General features: G+C 36.7%; 1 protein-coding gene across 17 annotated transcripts in view; it reads left to right on the top strand.

Annotated features, from left to right (window-relative positions):
* The window catches only part of HNRNPC (heterogeneous nuclear ribonucleoprotein C), a 46,240-nt gene extending 31,517 nt beyond the window's left edge, over positions 1-14,723 (top strand). For 8 of the 17 annotated variants that reach the window (XM_036844808.1, XM_036844796.1, XM_036844798.1 and 5 more), the window contains 4 exons: positions 12,655-12,815; positions 13,349-13,462; positions 13,705-13,865; positions 13,965-14,699. In XM_036844808.1, the coding sequence (XP_036700703.1) occupies positions 12,655-12,815; positions 13,349-13,462; positions 13,705-13,865; positions 13,965-14,048 (520 nt within the window). In that variant the 3' untranslated portion in view covers positions 14,049-14,699. Of the gene's footprint in view, positions 1-12,654; positions 12,816-13,348; positions 13,463-13,704; positions 13,866-13,964 lie in introns of all 17 variants that reach the window. The other 9 variants (XM_036844811.1, XM_036844801.1, XM_036844802.1 and 6 more) reach the window with 5 other exon arrangements.
* The last annotated feature ends 4,243 nt before the right edge of the window (positions 14,724-18,966 follow it).

The raw sequence follows: 18,966 nt of genomic DNA, 5'->3' as shown, positions 1-18,966 counted from the left end.
AGTTACTTCAACTTTTTTGTTTACTCTGTGTTATGGAACTTTTTAATTCAAATATACATATATAAGAAAGTAGTATATCAGTAAAAGATAAAGACTGCTTTTATAAACATAACGACAATACCATTTATAATTAAAATAGTTAAAATAATCTCATCAGTTTTCCACAGACTGGAAATTTTTTTAGACCACAGATTTTGCAGGTTGTATTTTGTGTTGTTTAGCATGTTCCTCTGCCACCTGTATTCCCTGTGAACTAGTGGGGTAGATTTGGAGGCTAGTTGAGATTCAAGTACTATTTTCTTCTTTTCTTTTCTCTTTTTTGACATGGGGGAGGTGGGAGAGGAGACCAGAATAGTTCATAAAGGTATTATGCACTTTAATCATCATTAGCCTGACTTTTGTCAGAAACTTTAAGAATGAAGGCATTGGGTGTTTCTTAAGGAGATATATATATTTTAGATATCAGGGAGTAGGTGATTAATGATGTTAGGAGAATTAGAGTGATTTGTATTTTTGCTTGGGTATTTGGTGATCAAGTCCCAAAGATTATAAATACTCTACCTTTAAAACTGGAGGATAATCAAATATTAAAACTTAACTGAGTCACTTCTATTTTAATATGCTGTCTTCTGAGGAGACAGCAGATTAGATTCTGTAGTCTTAATGCAAATTACCTTTTTCATAAATTATGTAAATTAGGCCTGTCTTTTTATTTGTTCTTAAGGCCATTCCTGATGTAATAGATGTTGGAGGTTCTTAGAGGAGTTTAACATAAGTTGCCAACATATGTGAAACTACCACTTTAGATAGAGTTGTTAATGTCACTCAGATACATTGTCACCTCTTTCAAATATGCTATAAACTGTCATGCATAGTTTATAATTACTCAAAGATTTGTTAACACATTTTTTTTCTGGTAGGAATACAAGGCTTAAAGTTGGGTGAATATTCATGGGAGTCTGTGTATAAAACTAGGAGAGTTGCATCAGTTACCCTTGAGTACAAAACATACTGTTCATTGGTGTTGAAAGTCTGATAAGTCCTATAAGCTGACAAAGATCCAGTTCGAGTTGTGTCCTGTTGAATCTTGTTGCTTCTAGGGAAATTGTTGCTGGAGTAGTTCCTGTTAGAGGACTTCTTGTGTGAAGCAGTTCCTTTGAGTGGTTTTTCTTTCAAATGCTTAAATTAATTTCTCTTTATTTATTTTAGTTCTCTTTCCACATTGATATTTAGTCATTTATTTTTGAAATTACTGATCATTAGAAGGCACATTGTGCTGTTGTGCCAAAAGTGTTGTAATAAAAATAATTGGCACATTGTTGGAGATAAACAGGCATTAAAGCTGTAGTTTTTGGTATAGCACAGGGAACTCTACTTGATACTCTGTAATGACCTATATGGGAAAAGAGTCTAAAAAAGAGTGGAGATATATATATGTATAACTGATACACTTTGCTGTACAGCAGAAAGTAACACAACATTGTAAATCAACTCTTTTCCAATAAAAAAATTTTTTTAAAGCTATAGTTTTTGAGAAATCTTATCTTTCACACAAGAGGATTGGAATATACTAAAAGCAGATCTGAAAGTTCTTCGATAGGCTAACACGTATGAAATTGTTTGTCACAGCTAACCTGGCAATATTCTTATCAAGCTTGATTTATAAGTGTTTTCTGATTTCTGCCACAAATATTTACAGTGTTTTCTTAAGTGTAAAAACATATCCATTTTTAGGAAAAGCATGTACTTTCTGTTATCAGTTGTAGTCCCGCTTTTCTTTCCCTTATAAGATCACCCAGGGAAAATGTTTTGGAATTACAGAGTGGTGATGATAGCAGAAATTTGTGAGAATACTAAAAATCACTGAGTTGTACATATTCAAAGGGTTTATTTTGTGGTTTGGTATGCGAATTGTGTCTCAATTTGAATAAAAGAAATATCAGTTATGGACAGTGGAGTAATTCTTTCTCAGTCATTCTTCTATAAAGAACTTGGGAGCACTTACTTAGTCAGATTTGATAATAGGCTATAGTATGATAGCTGAGACATGTTAAATACCTGGTAAGCAAAAGATCTGGTTCAAAAGGACCCTGGTTTTAGTTCAGTGGTCTTTGAGGACTTTATAATACATAACTTATCATAAGTTGCATATGGATAATAATGTCAACAATGTATAAGTGACTGAACTGTGAAGTTGTTCCACTAGAGATTTTTCAGAGTGCTGTTATTACTCCACATACAAATATATTAAGTAAATATTGCTAGTGCACCATGAATAGAGGAATGAAGTAAATCTACAAGCAGATCAAATATGGCACATATATGGTATGCACTATATTATACAGTAAAGAAAGTGCTATGAACTTAATAGGGGCTGCTATGTGTCCTGCTTTGTACAGGATTGTCTCATAGAAAGATGAATTGTGTTGCCCTTTGGGGAGCTGTAAGCTCCCCCGTTAAAATTTAAAGAGCTCCAGGTAGTTTCACAAAGGGCAGTATTTGAACCTGCCTTTGGTATTAATAAGCAGGAGGGTTTTTTAGGCAGATAGGGTGAGGGTACATCTCTAATAAAGATACACAGTTATGAATATCCTTAGCATATTTGGGGAAGCAGCCAGCTGTGATTGGAAAGAATGTTGGTCGTCAAGGGCAGTTGTATGGCATATTTAGTTGTGTCCTATTAGCAGTGGTGTCTTATAAACAACCCCATGACTAGAAAAGAGAAACTGGAGGAGGAAAAGATCTGTAGTTACCATTGTAAATGTTGGAATGGGGAGAAATTTCTGAGGTAGACTGCTCTTGGCATGATTTATTGGGTCAAAGTTATGAGAGCAGGTGCTTTTTAGGGAGAAAATAGCCAAGTAAAGCAAGCTGAGATTTTTATCTTTTATGACTAGAATTATGCCATTAAAGGCATAATCTTTTTTGCTAAGTGACAAGTGTTTGGAAGCTTTGAGTTGTTAGAATTTTGGGAAATAAGCAATTTTGTTGATACTTACCCTACAGATCTTTTCCACTAAGGTATGCTGGTAGAGAGTGGAGAAAAGAAGTTGAGGTGGGGGAATCTCCATTGAAATGCAAGACAGGTAAAAGAGGCTGACCATCATATTCCTTAAACTAATATTTGAGCCCTTATTTTGTTCTAGGCATACAGTGTTTTAGGTTTTGAATTAAGAAGTCAAAAAATACAGTATATGGATTGGAGGCACCACCACCCATCTTATTGGTGTTAGAGGAGCTGTCTTCTTGGCTCCCTCCTTTTCTTCCAATTTTCTGATATTCCTGAGCAACACTGGACCCGAGAGATGGGCTTTGTATGTGTGTATGAAGGAAGAGTACATGAAATATTTAGGTTTTGGAGAATTGAGTGCGACCATCTGCTTGGAAAGGGCATGTGATTCAGAGAGCAAGAGGGTTCTTGGCTACTTGGGAAAGCTGAGAGATGCCTCTTTAGGTGACAGTTTAGATGTCATTTTAGGCATAGGGTGAAATTTTTCATTTGCTTAGAGCCCTTTTGTTGGTTCTTTCTTACGGGAACCTGATCATGTAGTTGGCAGAAAGACTTTAGATGAGTGCATATATTAGTATGACTATACTTTGAACATAAATGTGGTATTATTGGACTAAAATTTGTGTCCTGGACTCTTGTTGAGTAAGTGGGAGATACTTATTTGAAGGGGAAGCATTTGAGTCTAGATCAAAGAATCTGCTTTGGCTCTTAATTAAGTGGTGTTTTGGGTACATTATTACCTAATGGAAAGGTAACCTCTGCTGTTTTAGGAATCTACTTCAGGACATTCTCCATCCGGGTATACTTTGTCAAGCTCCTTGATGTTAATTTTTTCTTTTTTAAAAACCTAGCTTTGTTGAGATGTAATTCATTTTAAAGTATACAGTTCAGTTTATATATTCCGAGTTGTGCAGTCATGACCATGATGTAATTTTGGAACATTTTATCACCCCAAAAATAAACAACTTGCTAGCAGTTGTTCCCTATTCTTCCTCTATCCCGAGGCCTAGCAACCACTTTCTATCTATAGATTTGCCTGTTGTGGACATTTCATGTCAGTGCAATCAGATGTGTCTTTTATGACCAGTTTCTTCCGTGAATTTTTCACAGTTAATCCATGTTACACCCTGTATTAGTACTTCATTCCTTTTTATTGTTGAATTATATTCCATTGCATGGATAATACCTCATTCTGTTTATCCATTCATCAGTTGGTAGACTTTTGAGATGTTTCCACATTTTGAATAATGCTGCTCTGAACATTGGTATACACATTTTTGCATGGGCATATGTTTTCATTTCTCTTGGGTGTGTACCTAGGAGTAGAATTGCTGGGTCTTAATGATAATTCTCTGTTTAACTTTTGGGGGGACTGCCATACTGTCTTCTAAAGCATCTGTACCATTTTACCTTCCTGTCGGCCATGTTATGAGGGTTTTAATTTCTCCACATCCTTGCCAACATTTGTTTTATTATGTATCTTTGTTGTTTATTCTAGTGTGAGGATTATCCTATTGTGATTTTGATTTGTATTTTCATAAAAGCTGATGTTGGGTTTTCATGTGCTAATTGCCTGTTTGTTCATCTTTGGAGAAATGTGTTCAGATCCTTTGCCCAGTTTTATATTGGGTAAAGCTTTTTCATATATTCTGGATATAAGTCTCTGGATACAGTATCTAATATCATTTTTGAAGTTTATTACTCTTTTTAGCTTTTTTTAATAGTTTCACCATTTTGCTTTGTGGTCATAGGAGATGTGTAACTATCAGTTTATACTAAGGACATTTAGCTAGTTTGTTATGTTTTTGTTATAGACTTAAAAAGTTATAGAATTCTAGGCTCTCTTTGGAAATTATGTATAGGTATAGGTAGATGTCTGGAAGGAACAAACCAGAACAGCGCTGTCCGGTAGAACTTTGTGTGATGATTCTACATGTGCAGTATTGTTGTGGTAGACAGCCACGTATGGGAAATGTGGCTAACATGACTGCAGAACTGAATTTTAAATTTGTTTTAAATAGCCACACATGGCCAGTCACTACTCAGTTGGACAGTACACGTCTGGAGTGCTACAAAGTTAGTCCTAACTAGGTATAACAAATTTCGAGTAGTGTTCAATATGAGAAATATAATGAGTAAAGACTGTTCTTCAGGAAGTTAGAGAACCCAGACTGTAGTTTTGGAACAAATCTGTTGGGAGTAGTGAAAGAATATCCAGGAAACGAATGTTATTTTTCAAGGAAAGAAAGAGGACATATCCTTTTGACAAATAGGATAAGATTATACTTTGATACCCTCTTAAACTGTAATCCAAGGAATAAGAAACAGAGTCTACCAAATAGAATTTGACTTGTTTCGGTGGATAAACTTTTTTTCCAGGACCTTTATTACTTTACAGTGATAAGTGTGCTATTACTGTGAGATTAGTGGAGTTTAGCAAGGGGAACAGATTAATAGGGTACAAAAAGTATAATAGCAGGAGAAACTCATCTATGGAAAATTGTCTTTGTGATTTCCTTACAGGAAGCATGGCATAATAGTCTCAAATTACATACATTATAGGCACAAGATCTGATTTTTATTTTGTAATAAATAGCTTGAAAAAGGATTCAGTTTTGTGGTAGATTATTATTCAAGTTTTGTCTGATTTTCTTAGGGAAAAACTCTCTCAGTAGTCTTTATAAAGCTAGAAAAAAGGCAAACTAATCCTACTGGCTTTCCAGTTAAATGGGTAGGTTTGGTTTGTTATCTGTTGTTGATAATGTGGCTTGTGATAAATTCTTCCCTAGAGGCCAGTTTAGTAAAGTCACTTATTTTCTCAACAAGTATTTGTTAAGATCTTATTATGAGGCATTGTTGTGTGCACCAGGGGTACTAGTGGAAAATAGATGGTCTCAGAGAAGATGGATGGGTTGAACACATAATAGAGCACGTTAAGATGTTATGTATCTTTAGTTTTTACTCTGAATGAGGGGAAGGCCATTGGAGAGTTGTGAGCAGAAAGGATCTTAATTGTAATGTTTTAACAAGATTATTCTGAAAATAGATAATAAGTGGCTGATGGAATTATCTAGACAAATAATAATTTGGGGAAGGATCAGGGAGGTGACTGTGGGAATGGTGAGAAGTAGTTGAATTTTGAAGTTAATGCAGACAGATTTGCTTCCAGATCTATGTGAGGGCTAAGAGAGGAATCAAAGATGTCACCAAAGTTTTGGCTTGGAATTTATAGAAACAGTGGATAGGGAAAGAACATAGAAGGAACCAGGGTGTGAGGGGTGAATATAACAGATGAGTTGTGGACATGTTAATTTAACCTCCTTATTAGACATTCACTTTGAGAGATGTAAAGTAGGCAGTAGCAAGTGTGGAAATCATTGGTGACAAGGGTAGGTTTTGATAATGGTGGGGGCACAAAACTTTACAAGGAGATTCAAGAGAGAATGGAAAGACAGAAATTGTGGAGACAACGTAGAAAACTTTTAAAATATCTATATATACAGTAAAATTTACTCTTTCGGTGTACAGTTTTTACATGCGTACCCATGTATCTACTAGTACAGTCAAGATATAGGTAGTTTCATACCTCCAGAAATTCGCCATGAAGCTCCTTTGTAGTCAGCTCTTCCCTCCACCCTATCCCCTGGCAACCACAAATCTGTTTTCTCAGACAACTCCTTAAAAGAAATTTTATTGTAAGTGAAAAGAGAGAATTGTACTCTCACCTGGCTTGATAATATGAGAATACAGGAATGAATGAGCTTATATGTTCTTACTGTTTATAAACAATATTTTTCATAAATACTGTTTTTAATTTCAGCTTTTTAAAAAGTAAAAATTGGACCACACTGAGTTTAAGACATTATCTTTTGGAAATATCCAGAGTGACATTTGGGAATGTTTGTTGAGGACATCATGACAAATGAGTAATAGTATAATTCTTTGGAAATTGAGGAGTCTAAAAAGATTATCACCTGGATGGAAAGTTTGATAAACAGAAGCAAAGCCAGGGATTAAAAAGGTTTTTTTCTTAATATTTTCTTGGATCCAGTCCTGTTTCTAAAAAGATTGATTTAGGACTCAAAGCAATCTGCATTTTATCACCCAGATTATTTTTTTTTCAAGTGAATTTTCAAATTGCCTTCCTATGAAACATACAGTTTTATGTTAACATAGCTTCCCAATGAATCCATCAAGAAAGTTCAATATAGTTGCTTAATTTTAATTAAGCAATATAGTTGCTTAATTTTAATTTTAAAGCAACTTTTCATATTTTAAAAGTTGTGAGATTGGATGCATCTTAAAATGAGTATGTACATTCAGTATTTTTTCGCTCTCTTGCAAAACTGTTTGTAAAAATCAGTGGGACAATTTTTAATCAAATGTATCTTTGAATTTGCAAAAATATCTCTAAATACTAATATCAACAGTTCTTTTCAAAGGAAGATTGCAGAACCAATTATTGATTGCTACCATTGGTTCTACATACATAGAGGCTGTTGATTCCTGCTCTTTGTAAGTAGCAGTGCGTGTGGTGTTCCCCAACCTTTGGGCAAGGTTCTTAAACCTTACAGAGGTGTGTTTTTTTCCCCTTTAGTTAATAAAGAATTGTTATTTAGTTAAAATTTTGATAGTTTGGGTGACCCTATATATTGAATGAATCCTGTACAGCAGACTGGTTTATCATTTAGTCCCTTTATCATTTAGATGAGAAGTACTTGCTGTTATTAATTTTAACTGTCATACAGATAATCTGTATCCTTAAATGGACCATAAAGGGCAATTTGAAGAAAGTTAAGGACCATAAAGTGCAACTATGCAAATTTACCTTGGTAATTGGCACTCTATCCGCAAATTGTATTAGCAAAACAAGTGTTAACCCTTGTATCTTAGTTTGGCTTCTCCCAGACTCCTCAAGGCAACGTTTGTGGAGGGGTGCCTACAAATAACAATTAGAAATTGTCTCTTAACTTAGAAATAAAACAAATTATAAGAATTTCGCTAGTTTATTTATTTTATAGCTCAACAGGATGAATTCCAACTACATCATGCAAACGGGTTTTGAGGGTCAGTATTTGACATAACACAGTTTCATATTTTCATTTTAATGTAAACCTGAATTAAACATGTCACATTGTCATTTTTCGCACTTCTTTTCCCTTATGTAGTTAAAGTCAGTAGTCTACTCATTTGTAAACTAAAGCTTTGACATTTAAAGAAATATATACTATTAAAATTAGATTAGGGTGAACTTAAAAAAAAATTAGTTTTTAATAAGTATTTATTTGTTAGAATTGTATACCATAGTCTTCAATAATAAATTTAAGATAATTTCATTGTGTTAATTACTAAAAAAGAATGATAAGATGTAAAGTCTACTTGAGGGGGTTGTACCGTCAGTATAATCCGGTGAAAGTTTTGGTAGTTTTAAAAAAGATTGGAAAATAGTTACCTAAATCATTCAAATATGGTTTCTCAGAAGGTTTTGTAAAGAGTGAGGAAGAAATATCTAGGAATACATTTATAATGTTCAAAGATGCCAGTTATTGAAGGCCTTGATTCTTGGAACAGTTTTTTAAATTCTGGTATTCATGAGTATCAGTAGTTGATATTCTGCTCATGCAGTATAATGCTTCAGTGCACACAAGGCCAAAGATAAATAAATTTTGTAAAGTCCTTTTCTACAAAACTGTACAGCATAATATTACATAAGGGGTGTGTTCTGAAGGTTTACTCTGGATGATATACTGGGAAACTTACAATTGAAATGTAGAAGTTGTAGATTGTTTTAATTAAGTCGGAGCATTCACAGAATTTTAGCAGACAATTTCAGGGAGTCTCAGACATTGTAAAGCCCCAAAACATAATACCCTATAAAATCAATCCCTTTTCTAGGAAAATTAAAGGTAATGAGGAAGAAACTTCATCTTGAAATATTTCTGTTGTAGATGAAAAATAATGAAGTGGAAGAAAAATCTCCTAACCCTTGAATGAAATTATAATGAGATTGCATGTTTAAAGTGAATTTGATAAATCAGTATTGTCAGTGGGGGGGTGATCTTACTAGATTGCTCTCACCTATAAATTATTTCACATTATGGCATTTATTTTTTATTCACATTTTTTTGTAGGCAACAATACCTGAAAATTAGTTGGTTTTCAGAATTTGATAATGAATATGCCTAAAATTATTTTTTTATCTGTCCAATTTTTAAGAGTGGAAACAGTTATGGTACATTAAATAAACATTCAGGAGAACGTAGGTTTTTACTAATACTTTTTTTTTTTGCTGCATTGGTTCTTTGTTGCTGCGTGCGGGCTTTCTCTAGTTGCAGCGAGCAGGGGCTACTCTTCGTTGCGGTGCGCGGGCTTCTTATTGCGGTGGCTTCTCTTGTTGAGCACGGGCTCTAGGCGTGTGGGCTTCAGTAGTTGTGGCACGCGGGCTCTAGAGCGCAGGCTCAGTAGTTGTGGCGCACGGGCTTAGTTGCTGCGCGTCATGTGGGATCTTCCCGGACCAGGGCTTGAACCCGTGTCCCCTGCATTGGCAGGCAGATTCTCAACCACTGCGCCACCAGGGAAGCCCACTAATACTTTATTCTAGTTGTTTCTATCAATACTTTTGTAGTGGTTGAAATGTATTATTATTAATCAGGGTTTTTGAGGCCAAAGATCACTGTGTGTTACATCTAGTCATTTAAGAAGCTTGCCTTTGAAAACTTGTACATTTAATAAATGCCTTGTAATGCTTATGTTTTAGCTTGGAGATTAGGATAGAGGGGTTTTTTTTTTGTCTTATCTGTTTATGTTATTAGCTAATGTGTGTCCAGAAATGTTTTAATTTCTTTAAAATGGTAATTTTTTAAAAATTTTTATTTATTTATTTATGGCCGTGTTGGGTCTTCGTTTCTGTGCGAGGGCTTTCTCTGGTTATGGCGAGCGGGGACCACTCTTCATCGAGGTGCGCGGGCCTCTCACTGTCGCGGCCTCTTTTGTTGTGGAGCACAGGCTCCAGACGCGCAGGCTCAGCAATTGTGGCTCACGGGCCTAGTTACATCCGTGGCATGTGGGATCTTCCCAGACCGGGGCTCGAACCTGTGTCCCCTGCATTGGCAGGCAGACTCTCAACCACTGCGCCACCAGGGAAGCCCCTAAAATGGTATTTTAATTGCCTTTTATTTCTTTTTTTTTTTTAATTTGATTCTTTTCACTTTATTTATTTATTTATTTATTTATTTTTTGGCTGTGTTGGGTCTTCGTTTCGTGCGAGGGCTTTCTCTAGTTGCGGCGAGCGGGGGCCACTCTTCATCGCGGTGCGTGGGCCCCTCACCATCGCGGCCCCTCCCGTTGCGGGGCAGAGGCTCCAGACGCGCAGGCTCAGTAGTTGTGGCTCACGGGCCCAGTTGCTCCGCGGCATGTGGGATCTTCCCAGACCAGGGCTCGAACCCGTGTCCCCTGCATTAGCAGGCAGATTCTCAACCACTGCGCCACCAGGGAAGCCTGCCTTTTATTTCTGACTAGTTTTTATACCAACACTTAGTGTCCAGATTTCTGATTCAGGGTGCAGTCATAATTCTCTTTGTGTTGAGTGTTTGTTCCTCTGGTAATAGTGAAACTTTCATGAAGACTTTTTAATGACTTGGGCTTTATCATTAGAGGATCTAGAGGATCAGCAGCTGTTTTGATGCCTCCTGTGATTTATTGTATAGCTTTCTTGTGGGGAAAATGGTTACTTAATTTGTAGCTGGTTCTTGAAGCTTTTATACTGAGTTTCCTCTTATCTATTCCTTTGACTTTAAGGGTTATCACAGTAGGTATGGTTTTTCTCTTTGTGTTTTTGCCTCATGTTTTCACATTGATGCACTTTGGCATTTTATAAGGCAAGGTCTACTTAAACTTCCTTAGAGGAATCTTTGTGAGTTTTTTGAGAGCCCATTTTTGCTTAAGCAGCAGTTAAGTTCTGTGGCACTAAAAAGCATTACCAGTGGATCTTTTAAAATACATTTTTCTTTAGAGAACTAGAACGTTTGACTTCCATTTGTGTTCAGGAGGCCATTACATAGATTGAAAATAGACTGCATTTCCTCATTTTTGCTATGGCGATTTACCCCAGTCAGATGAACTAGTATGGTTCAAAAGGAAATTCCAGTGCCTTGGAGTGTAGGGAATGTGGAATGGCTAGCTCATTGGTTTGGAGACTGATGCCAGTGAGAGTGAGTAGATTGGAAGGTAGGTTAGATCTCTCAATTCAACAGGGCTGAGGCATGAGATGTTTCATACCTAAAGATGTGGATAACTCACTTTTTTACCCCCAGAAATTGTACAAAGTAGCATCACCTTACACAAAGGAAAGTAGTTTTTGAACACATATTTTATAGTTTCTGGATCATTATACTGTGGAAAATTTTGGGCCAGAAGATGAAAAGCTTTACATAAAAATGGAAGGAAGTAGTGATAATAAAAAGTTACTGTTGGGGACTTGCCTCGGGGCCAAAAAACCAAAACATAAAACAGAAGCAATATTGTAACAAAATTCAATAAAGACTTTAAAAATTGTCCACATCAGAAAAAATCTTAAAAAAAAAAAAGTTACTGTTACTAGGTATCTCTTTGAATTATAAAATTTCAAAGCTTTGCGGTTAGGCAGAGCAACAGTTGGTGGGTTGTTAATAGCTAAAAAAGTTCAGAACTAGAATTATAAGTTTTTTTCCTACAGGTATGTCTTAGCTTCATATGCTGCCACAGGCTTTTGTAAAAGTAACAGCATGGAATAAAGAGACTTTCTAGAACTGATGTCCATGTGAGAAGTTTTTTTGTTGTCTTTTGATTTTTCTCTTTACAAATGGAAGCATCAATACCAGGCCATCACTTTGGTATATCTTTAGCAATCACTGGGATACTTATCCAGTGGAAGCAGCGGTTGAGCAATCAGTGATTTTTGAAAGCTAAATGTGTGCTAGGCAGTGGATTTAGGCAGTAGTGAATAGTGAACAAGATAGACAGTATTCTCTGTCCTGTTGGAGCTTTGAGTGGAGAGTATGCTAAATGTTGTTAGAATTGATAATGCTATGTACACCCAGCTAACACATGAAATACCGGTTTCTATAGGCCAAAAATGGTTAATACTGGCAATTTTATATGGTTTAATGTAATATTACAAACTAGTGATAATTACTTGTATGCTTCTGTGGGTGAAAAGATCAGGGATTTAGCGACCAATAGCTCTGTTTGCAGACTTGGTTAATTGCAGTCTTTTGTAAGTACTTTATTTGGCTTATACGGATTGCTTATTGTAGTGTATATGTGAAAAGAATAAGATCAAGGTAAAGGCCATTCATTGTAAAAAGTAATGTGCTGTTAATACTGCCATTGTACACAGAAACCTTTTATGTCCAGTGCTTAAGGCAACCAACCATATCATTGGATATGTGTGTATATATGTAGTATTTTCATGAAGAAAAGTAGCTGCAGTATTAAAAATATCAAAGAGTAAACTGGCCTTTTGAATGAAATTAACTTAGCTTAGCAAAAAGAAATAATTGTGGAACAATGGACAATGATTTATCATTTTACAAGGACACCATTGTTGGAATCTTCCTGACTTATTTTTAGTTGTGAAGGAATTCTGTTTTCCTTTTATCCAATAGGATGTACAGTTACCCAGCACGTGTTCCTCCTCCTCCTCCTATTGCTCGGGCTGTAGTGCCCTCAAAACGCCAGCGTGTATCAGGAAACACCTCACGAAGGGGCAAAAGTGGCTTCAATTCTAAGAGTGGACAGCGGGGATCTTCTTCTAAGTCTGGAAAGTGTATGTATTATTATTGCAGCTTTGTGATTCTGATATTTCTTGTATGTTGAAATATGGAAATTAGTGCAGTTAATAATGTTCAGGTTTTGTACAAATAACTTTGCATAATCAAAATAATAGAAGATGAGAAAATAGTGATTAAGGGGCCAACTCTAGGCAGTCTTCTATCCTTAAGACCTTGGTAATTTGAAAAAAGTCATTAGATTTTAGGGAGTTGAGGGGCACCCATTCATCGTGTAAAATATGTTGGTAAAACAGTACAGAAAGTGCTTTTAAAATAGAATTGAGGTCTTTAGCAGACCTACAGAAGTAAGAATGCTGTTGCTAAGGGAATAGGCACATTAGATTCAGTTTTCAGCTACCAACTAAAAGATCGGTGGCCCCCCATAACTAGGACAGTCTGGTACAGGCTCCATTTCTCTCCAAGGATCTCATGTTGACTACTGTTGTATAGTCTAGTGGGGGAGTGTGTTTGGTTAACTGGTAGCTTCTGGTACATTTGATTCTAATCTAGGGTTTTGTTTGTATTAAAGTGAAAGGAGATGACCTTCAGACCATTAAGAAGGAGTTGACCCAGATAAAACAAAAAGTGGATTCCCTACTGGAAAGCCTGGAAAAAATCGAAAAGGAACAGAGCAAACAAGGAGGTAAATGGTCCTTTTGCTTGTTGGGTGTAAAGTAGAGGTAGCTATCTAAGATAGTTGAAAGTATATGTTGGAATAGTGGGATATAAAGCAGTTTAATGTGAAACTTGTGGAATTTGAATTGGGAAGGGCATTTGTGTGGGAGGATTTAGACTTGTGCTGCAGTTCTATGATCATCAGTGGGGATTGTCTACATCCTGTGGACATTACTTGCCCCTAGACAGACTTGTCCTTCTCATCCCCAGTAGAGATGAAGAATGATAAGTCAGAAGAGGAGCAGAGCAGCAGCTCCCTGAAGAAAGATGAGACTAATGTGAAGATGGAGTCTGAGGGGGGTGCAGATGACTCTGCTGAGGAGGGGGACCTACTGGATGATGATGATAATGAAGATCGGGGGGATGACCAGGTGAAAACCACGGGAAAGGAAAGAAAGAGGTGGTGGAGGGGGGATCAGGGACACATGGAGTGCCTCTAACTCCATCCTATTTGTGTCTGTTTCTCACAGCTGGAGTTGATCAAGGATGATGAAAAAGAGGCTGAGGAAGGAGAGGATGACAGAGACAGCGCCAATGGCGAGGATGACTCTTAAGCACATAGTGGGGTTTAGAAATCTTGTCCCATTATTTCTTTACCTAGGCGCTTGTCTAAGATCAAAATTTTCACCAGATCCTCTCCCCTAGTATCTTCAGCACATGCTCACTGTTGTCCCCATCCTTGTCCTTCCCATGTTCATTAATTCATACTGCCCTGCGCCTAGTCCCATTTTCACTTCCTTTGATGCTCCTAGTAGTTATGTTAAGTCTTACCCTGTAATTTTTGCTTTTAATTTTGATACCTCTTTATGACTTAACAATAAAAAGGATGTATGGTTTTTATCAACTGTCTCCAAAATAATCTCTTGTTATGCAGGGAGTACAGTTCTTTCCATTCATACATGAGTTCAGTAGTTGCTTCCCTAACTACAAAGGCAGTCTCATTAGTTGAGTAGCACCTGAGAGCAGCTTTGAATTAGAGGTATGCGTGTTATACCCCACATAAGAGTGCTGTGTGGGGCTGTTCAACACAAATGTAACAATGTATTTTTGTGAATGAGAGTTGGCATGTCAAATGGATCCTCTAGAAAAATAATTAGTGTAATAGTCTTAAGATTTGTTTTCTAAAGTTGATACTGTGGGTTATTTTTGTGAATAGCCTGATGTTTGGGACCTTTTTTTCTCAAAATAAACAAGTCCTTATTAAACCAGGAATTTGGAGAAAAAATAAACACCCTGGTTTTTTATTTTTGTATTTTATAATTGTTTACTTCAAATTCTTTGTTTCACAGCGGCCTCCACAAAACCCCTAGAATATATTAGATATATTTTTCTTTGAGTCATAATTATTATGCATACCAACATACACTACTCAAATTACGTTTCATTGGGGTGGGTGTTGAATTAAGGAGACAAGTAACTTTGATGTGAAGTGGAGATTCTTTTGCGAAAATGGCTTTTAGATCCTAATGAAAAAGTTCGGGAACTGCTTTAAGCCTTTTCTACAATGCTTTGTGGTCCATCCAGTTGGCACCTTTTTTGAGATTTTTTTTGTCGTGTGCTGAACTGTTTCAACCTTAAATAGAAAGAGGCTCAAACATGTCAAGATTTTAGGAAAAATGAAACAACTGGAGAATAAAACCTGTATTTTCTTCCATTTTGTTCTTTTAATTGCTGTTTATAGCCCCAGTTACCAAATGGATACTGAGTCTGTGCCTCGGTGTTACTGAAAATAGGAGAGCTTTTTATTTCCTGGTCTTTTGTAGCCTGTGCCTTCCTAGGTAACTGAGGACACAGAGTTACACATTTATTTCACTTTCAATTAACTCTATCCATATAAACTAATTTTAGGCATGGTACTAGTTAGCACCCAAACTTCTAAGGCTGGACTTACTAAACAGCTTTCAGTTTTGTGATGCTTGCCTTGTCCTGAAAGGTCCGGTTTATTTGTTTTATACTTCAGTTTTTCCTGCAGAGCAGGACAAAAACAGTTAGTTTTGGGCTGTTACCACTCACACAAACCTTGGATTCCCCAGAAAGTTGCTGCTGTTTCAAAGGCGTTTATATACAACCTAGTATGGGCAGAAGTCATATCCTATTTATAAAGATTTCATAAATCATTTTATATAATAGGTGACAAAGTAGAATAGAAGGGAAAGGCTGATCTGTGGACTGCCCTTGGATCTCAGATACACAGTATATACATAGCTTTTGTGTGATAATTTGGTCAAAAATACTTTTAACCACCTTGTTTTCTGATCTTATATGTTCTCATATGTTATACAAACTCACTTTTAGCACATAACTGATGACAAGAAAATAAACTAGATGCTTAGAAGAAGAGTCAAAGTTCTAAGACTAAGATGCTAATAAAACCTGTTTGAGATTATGTTAGCCATCAGTATTTAGAAGTACTGGACCAATTAGCCCAGGCATACAAGCATCTATTTTTTTTTTTTTTTTTTAATTTACTTATCAGTAATAGTGGCTCACGGGCTTAGTTGCTCCGTGGCATGTGGGATCTTCCCAGACCAGGGCCCGAACCCGTGTCTCCTGCATTGGCAGGCAGATTCTCAACCACTGCGCCACCAGGGAAGCCCCAAGCATCTATTTTTAATTGCATATGAAACCAAGTATTGAAAAAATTGTGGAAAGCTCAAAACAAAGTAAAATACGGTGATGCGTTTGTTTGGATGTAAAATTTAGAATAATGGGTTTTCTCAGTATGCCATGAAATCTAAGAAAATAGCCTGGAAGATTTTAAGAATGCAGTTTCCAACAAAGGTTGGAATGCAAGAGAGAAGGTTGGATGATTGAAAAGGAATCCCTTTGAAACATTTCTAATGGTACGTAATTTTTAATTGGTAAACTGTTCTTTGGAGCTCACTGGCTTAGGGTACTTTGTAATTTGCTGTTATCTAACCAGTGGAAGGAGCAAACTTGATGTCAGGTTGGGGTGGATGACAAATTTGGAATGCTTGAAAGGGGGTTCCCATTAGATTTCAGTTCAGATGTTACTCCAGCATCTGAAACCTGCAAGGATTATAAATAGACTAGTACCAGTCAATGCATGTTTTAAAGCCCCTGTTTTATAGAGGGAACTGGATGTGAAAGAAAAGGGAAATAATGCAAACAGGAACAATAAGATTATGGTAAATTGTAAGGGAATAAACTGAAGTCAGATGAGGATTGAGAATGTAATGGAAAGAGTAGAAGAAAAATAACCATCATTTGAGTCATACAGTAGACATAAAATGTCCATAAAGGAATCTTCTGGACACCTTAGCAGTATGTTCAAAAGAGTAAGTAGGGATAGCAAAGCCCCAGGGGTATGATACAGGAAGTAAAGAAACAGGTGACGATCTATACTTCACAAGTACTAGTGTTTTTTAGTTAACCCAGGTGAAATGATGGGATGTGTTACGGAAATAGTTGGGGAATAGGAAATAGCTGTATATTTAAAGAGATCAGTTTAAAAATGGACTTTGTTCTGAGAACACATGGCTGGCCTGTGACCGCATTGACTGACCATTTATGGGCTAATTTTACTTTCAGGAGAGAACCAGGAAGCATCATTATTGACTGTGGTGGCCTGGGAGAATGAAGGACTTAGCCAGATAAAGTTCAGTGACAGCTGACCTTTTTATTTAATTTGAGGAAAATATGAGGAAAATGCAGCTGCACCAATGTCAAGTGGGGTTTGAATTTTGGGACCCTAGTTCAGATCAGCTTGACCAAGAAAATGCCTTTCAGTTGAATTTAGAGGGATCAAAGAAAAAGCAATACCCTGATTACTTGCAGAAACCACTTAACAATAGTAAACAGATGTGACATAGAAATGAGTGATGAGTAAATGTTATATATAATATGCAGAGTGGGGCTACTAAGTAACTTAAAGTACCTCACTTGCTTTACCAATGCTCTACCTCACAGAGAACAGGCATTTATACCATGGTGTTTATTTGACTAATAAGGGACGCTATGTTGGAGGACTTTCCGTGTTTAGAAAGACCTTAGGGATAGAGTAAAAACTTGGCAGTTAAGCTGTGTAGAGAAAAGGCTGGGTATAGATGTCTACCTGACTGGGCTGACAGAACTCCAAATATTCAGAGAAGAGACTAAATTAGGGGTTTTGGAAGTTCCAAGTTATTCTGATTTTTCTAATCAAATTAATCATTAGAATTAAAGTAAATCAAGGAGAAAGCCTCAAAACAGTAGGTGTTTTCATTAGTAACTTTCAGGTTTATCAAAAAAATTTTAGAACCCCTGTTAAGAAAAGCGGGACCTGTTTAGACGGTGTTGAAGAATTAAAGCCCTGTTGTGAGCTACAGTGGGACTCTGCCCCCACCACTTAAATTAGAACTATAAAACACAGTAGGAAGAGAGAAGGGATAATGTAATGCCAAAAAAGAGCGGTTAATAGGAAGGAGTTGTAGCCCAAGGTGTGTGGGGAATAAGAAACTGCAGCATGGTCCACTAGAACTTTATGTGATGATGGAAATGTTTCATCATGCATTGACCAGTATGGTAGCCCAGTGGCTGAGGCCTTGAAATGTGGCTAGTGTGGGGAATTCCCTGACGGTCCAGTGATTAAGATTCCAGGCTTTCGCTGCTGGGGTCCCGGGTTCAACACCTGGTCGGGGAACTAAGATCCCGCAAGCCAAACAGGCAAAAAAAAAAAATGAGGAATTGGATTTTAATTTTCTTTACTTTTAAATAGTCACATGTAGTATGTGGCTACCTTCTTGAGTAGTGTAGTATTAGAGAATACTGAGCAGTTTCTAAACAAGTACAGATACAGATTACTAACAAACTTATGTGAACAAATGTGACTGTTTCCAAGATGTTTCATATCCTGAGTTCATTATTTCCAGGCCCTAGGCACTAGCACTGAAGACTTCCCTAGAACATTGAACATTACCTGGAACATCCCTAGACCCTAAATTGAAGATTTCCCTAGCATGAGAACATCTACAACTGCAGGCCTAATCCATGTTGCTCACGCCTTGATTTAGCGAGGCCTCTTGTAGAATAAAATATATTTTTAAGTGGTAACCTGACTTGTAGGCTGGGTGGCCCAAGGCTCAGGCAGATATTACCATTTATAGAGAGTTTTACATGCATCCAGCATGACGCTAGGCAAGCCTTTAACATATACAATCTTACTTCATTCTCACACCATTCTATTACATATGTATGGAAGTGGTAATTGCTGTTTCAAAGGGTTTCAGAGAGATTAAATATCTTTAAAGCCCCATAGTTATTAAATGATGCCAACATTTCAATCTGTGATCTGACTTAACACCCATGGATTTCGGACCTTAGGAGAGGGAATGGTGTATTTGAACCCACATCCCGAATCCTCGAAAATGACAAAACTATTTCCAAATTACAGTAACCTGCTGTCAGCACCTACTCTCTTAAACTTAACAAAAGAGGAAAAATACCTTCATTTTTCTTTCCATTCTGTCCACT

Source organism: Balaenoptera musculus, chromosome 2, assembly GCF_009873245.2.
Source record: "Balaenoptera musculus isolate JJ_BM4_2016_0621 chromosome 2, mBalMus1.pri.v3, whole genome shotgun sequence".
Lineage (NCBI taxonomy): Eukaryota > Metazoa > Chordata > Mammalia > Artiodactyla > Balaenopteridae > Balaenoptera > Balaenoptera musculus.
This window is presented reverse-complemented; position numbering and strand designations above follow the sequence as displayed.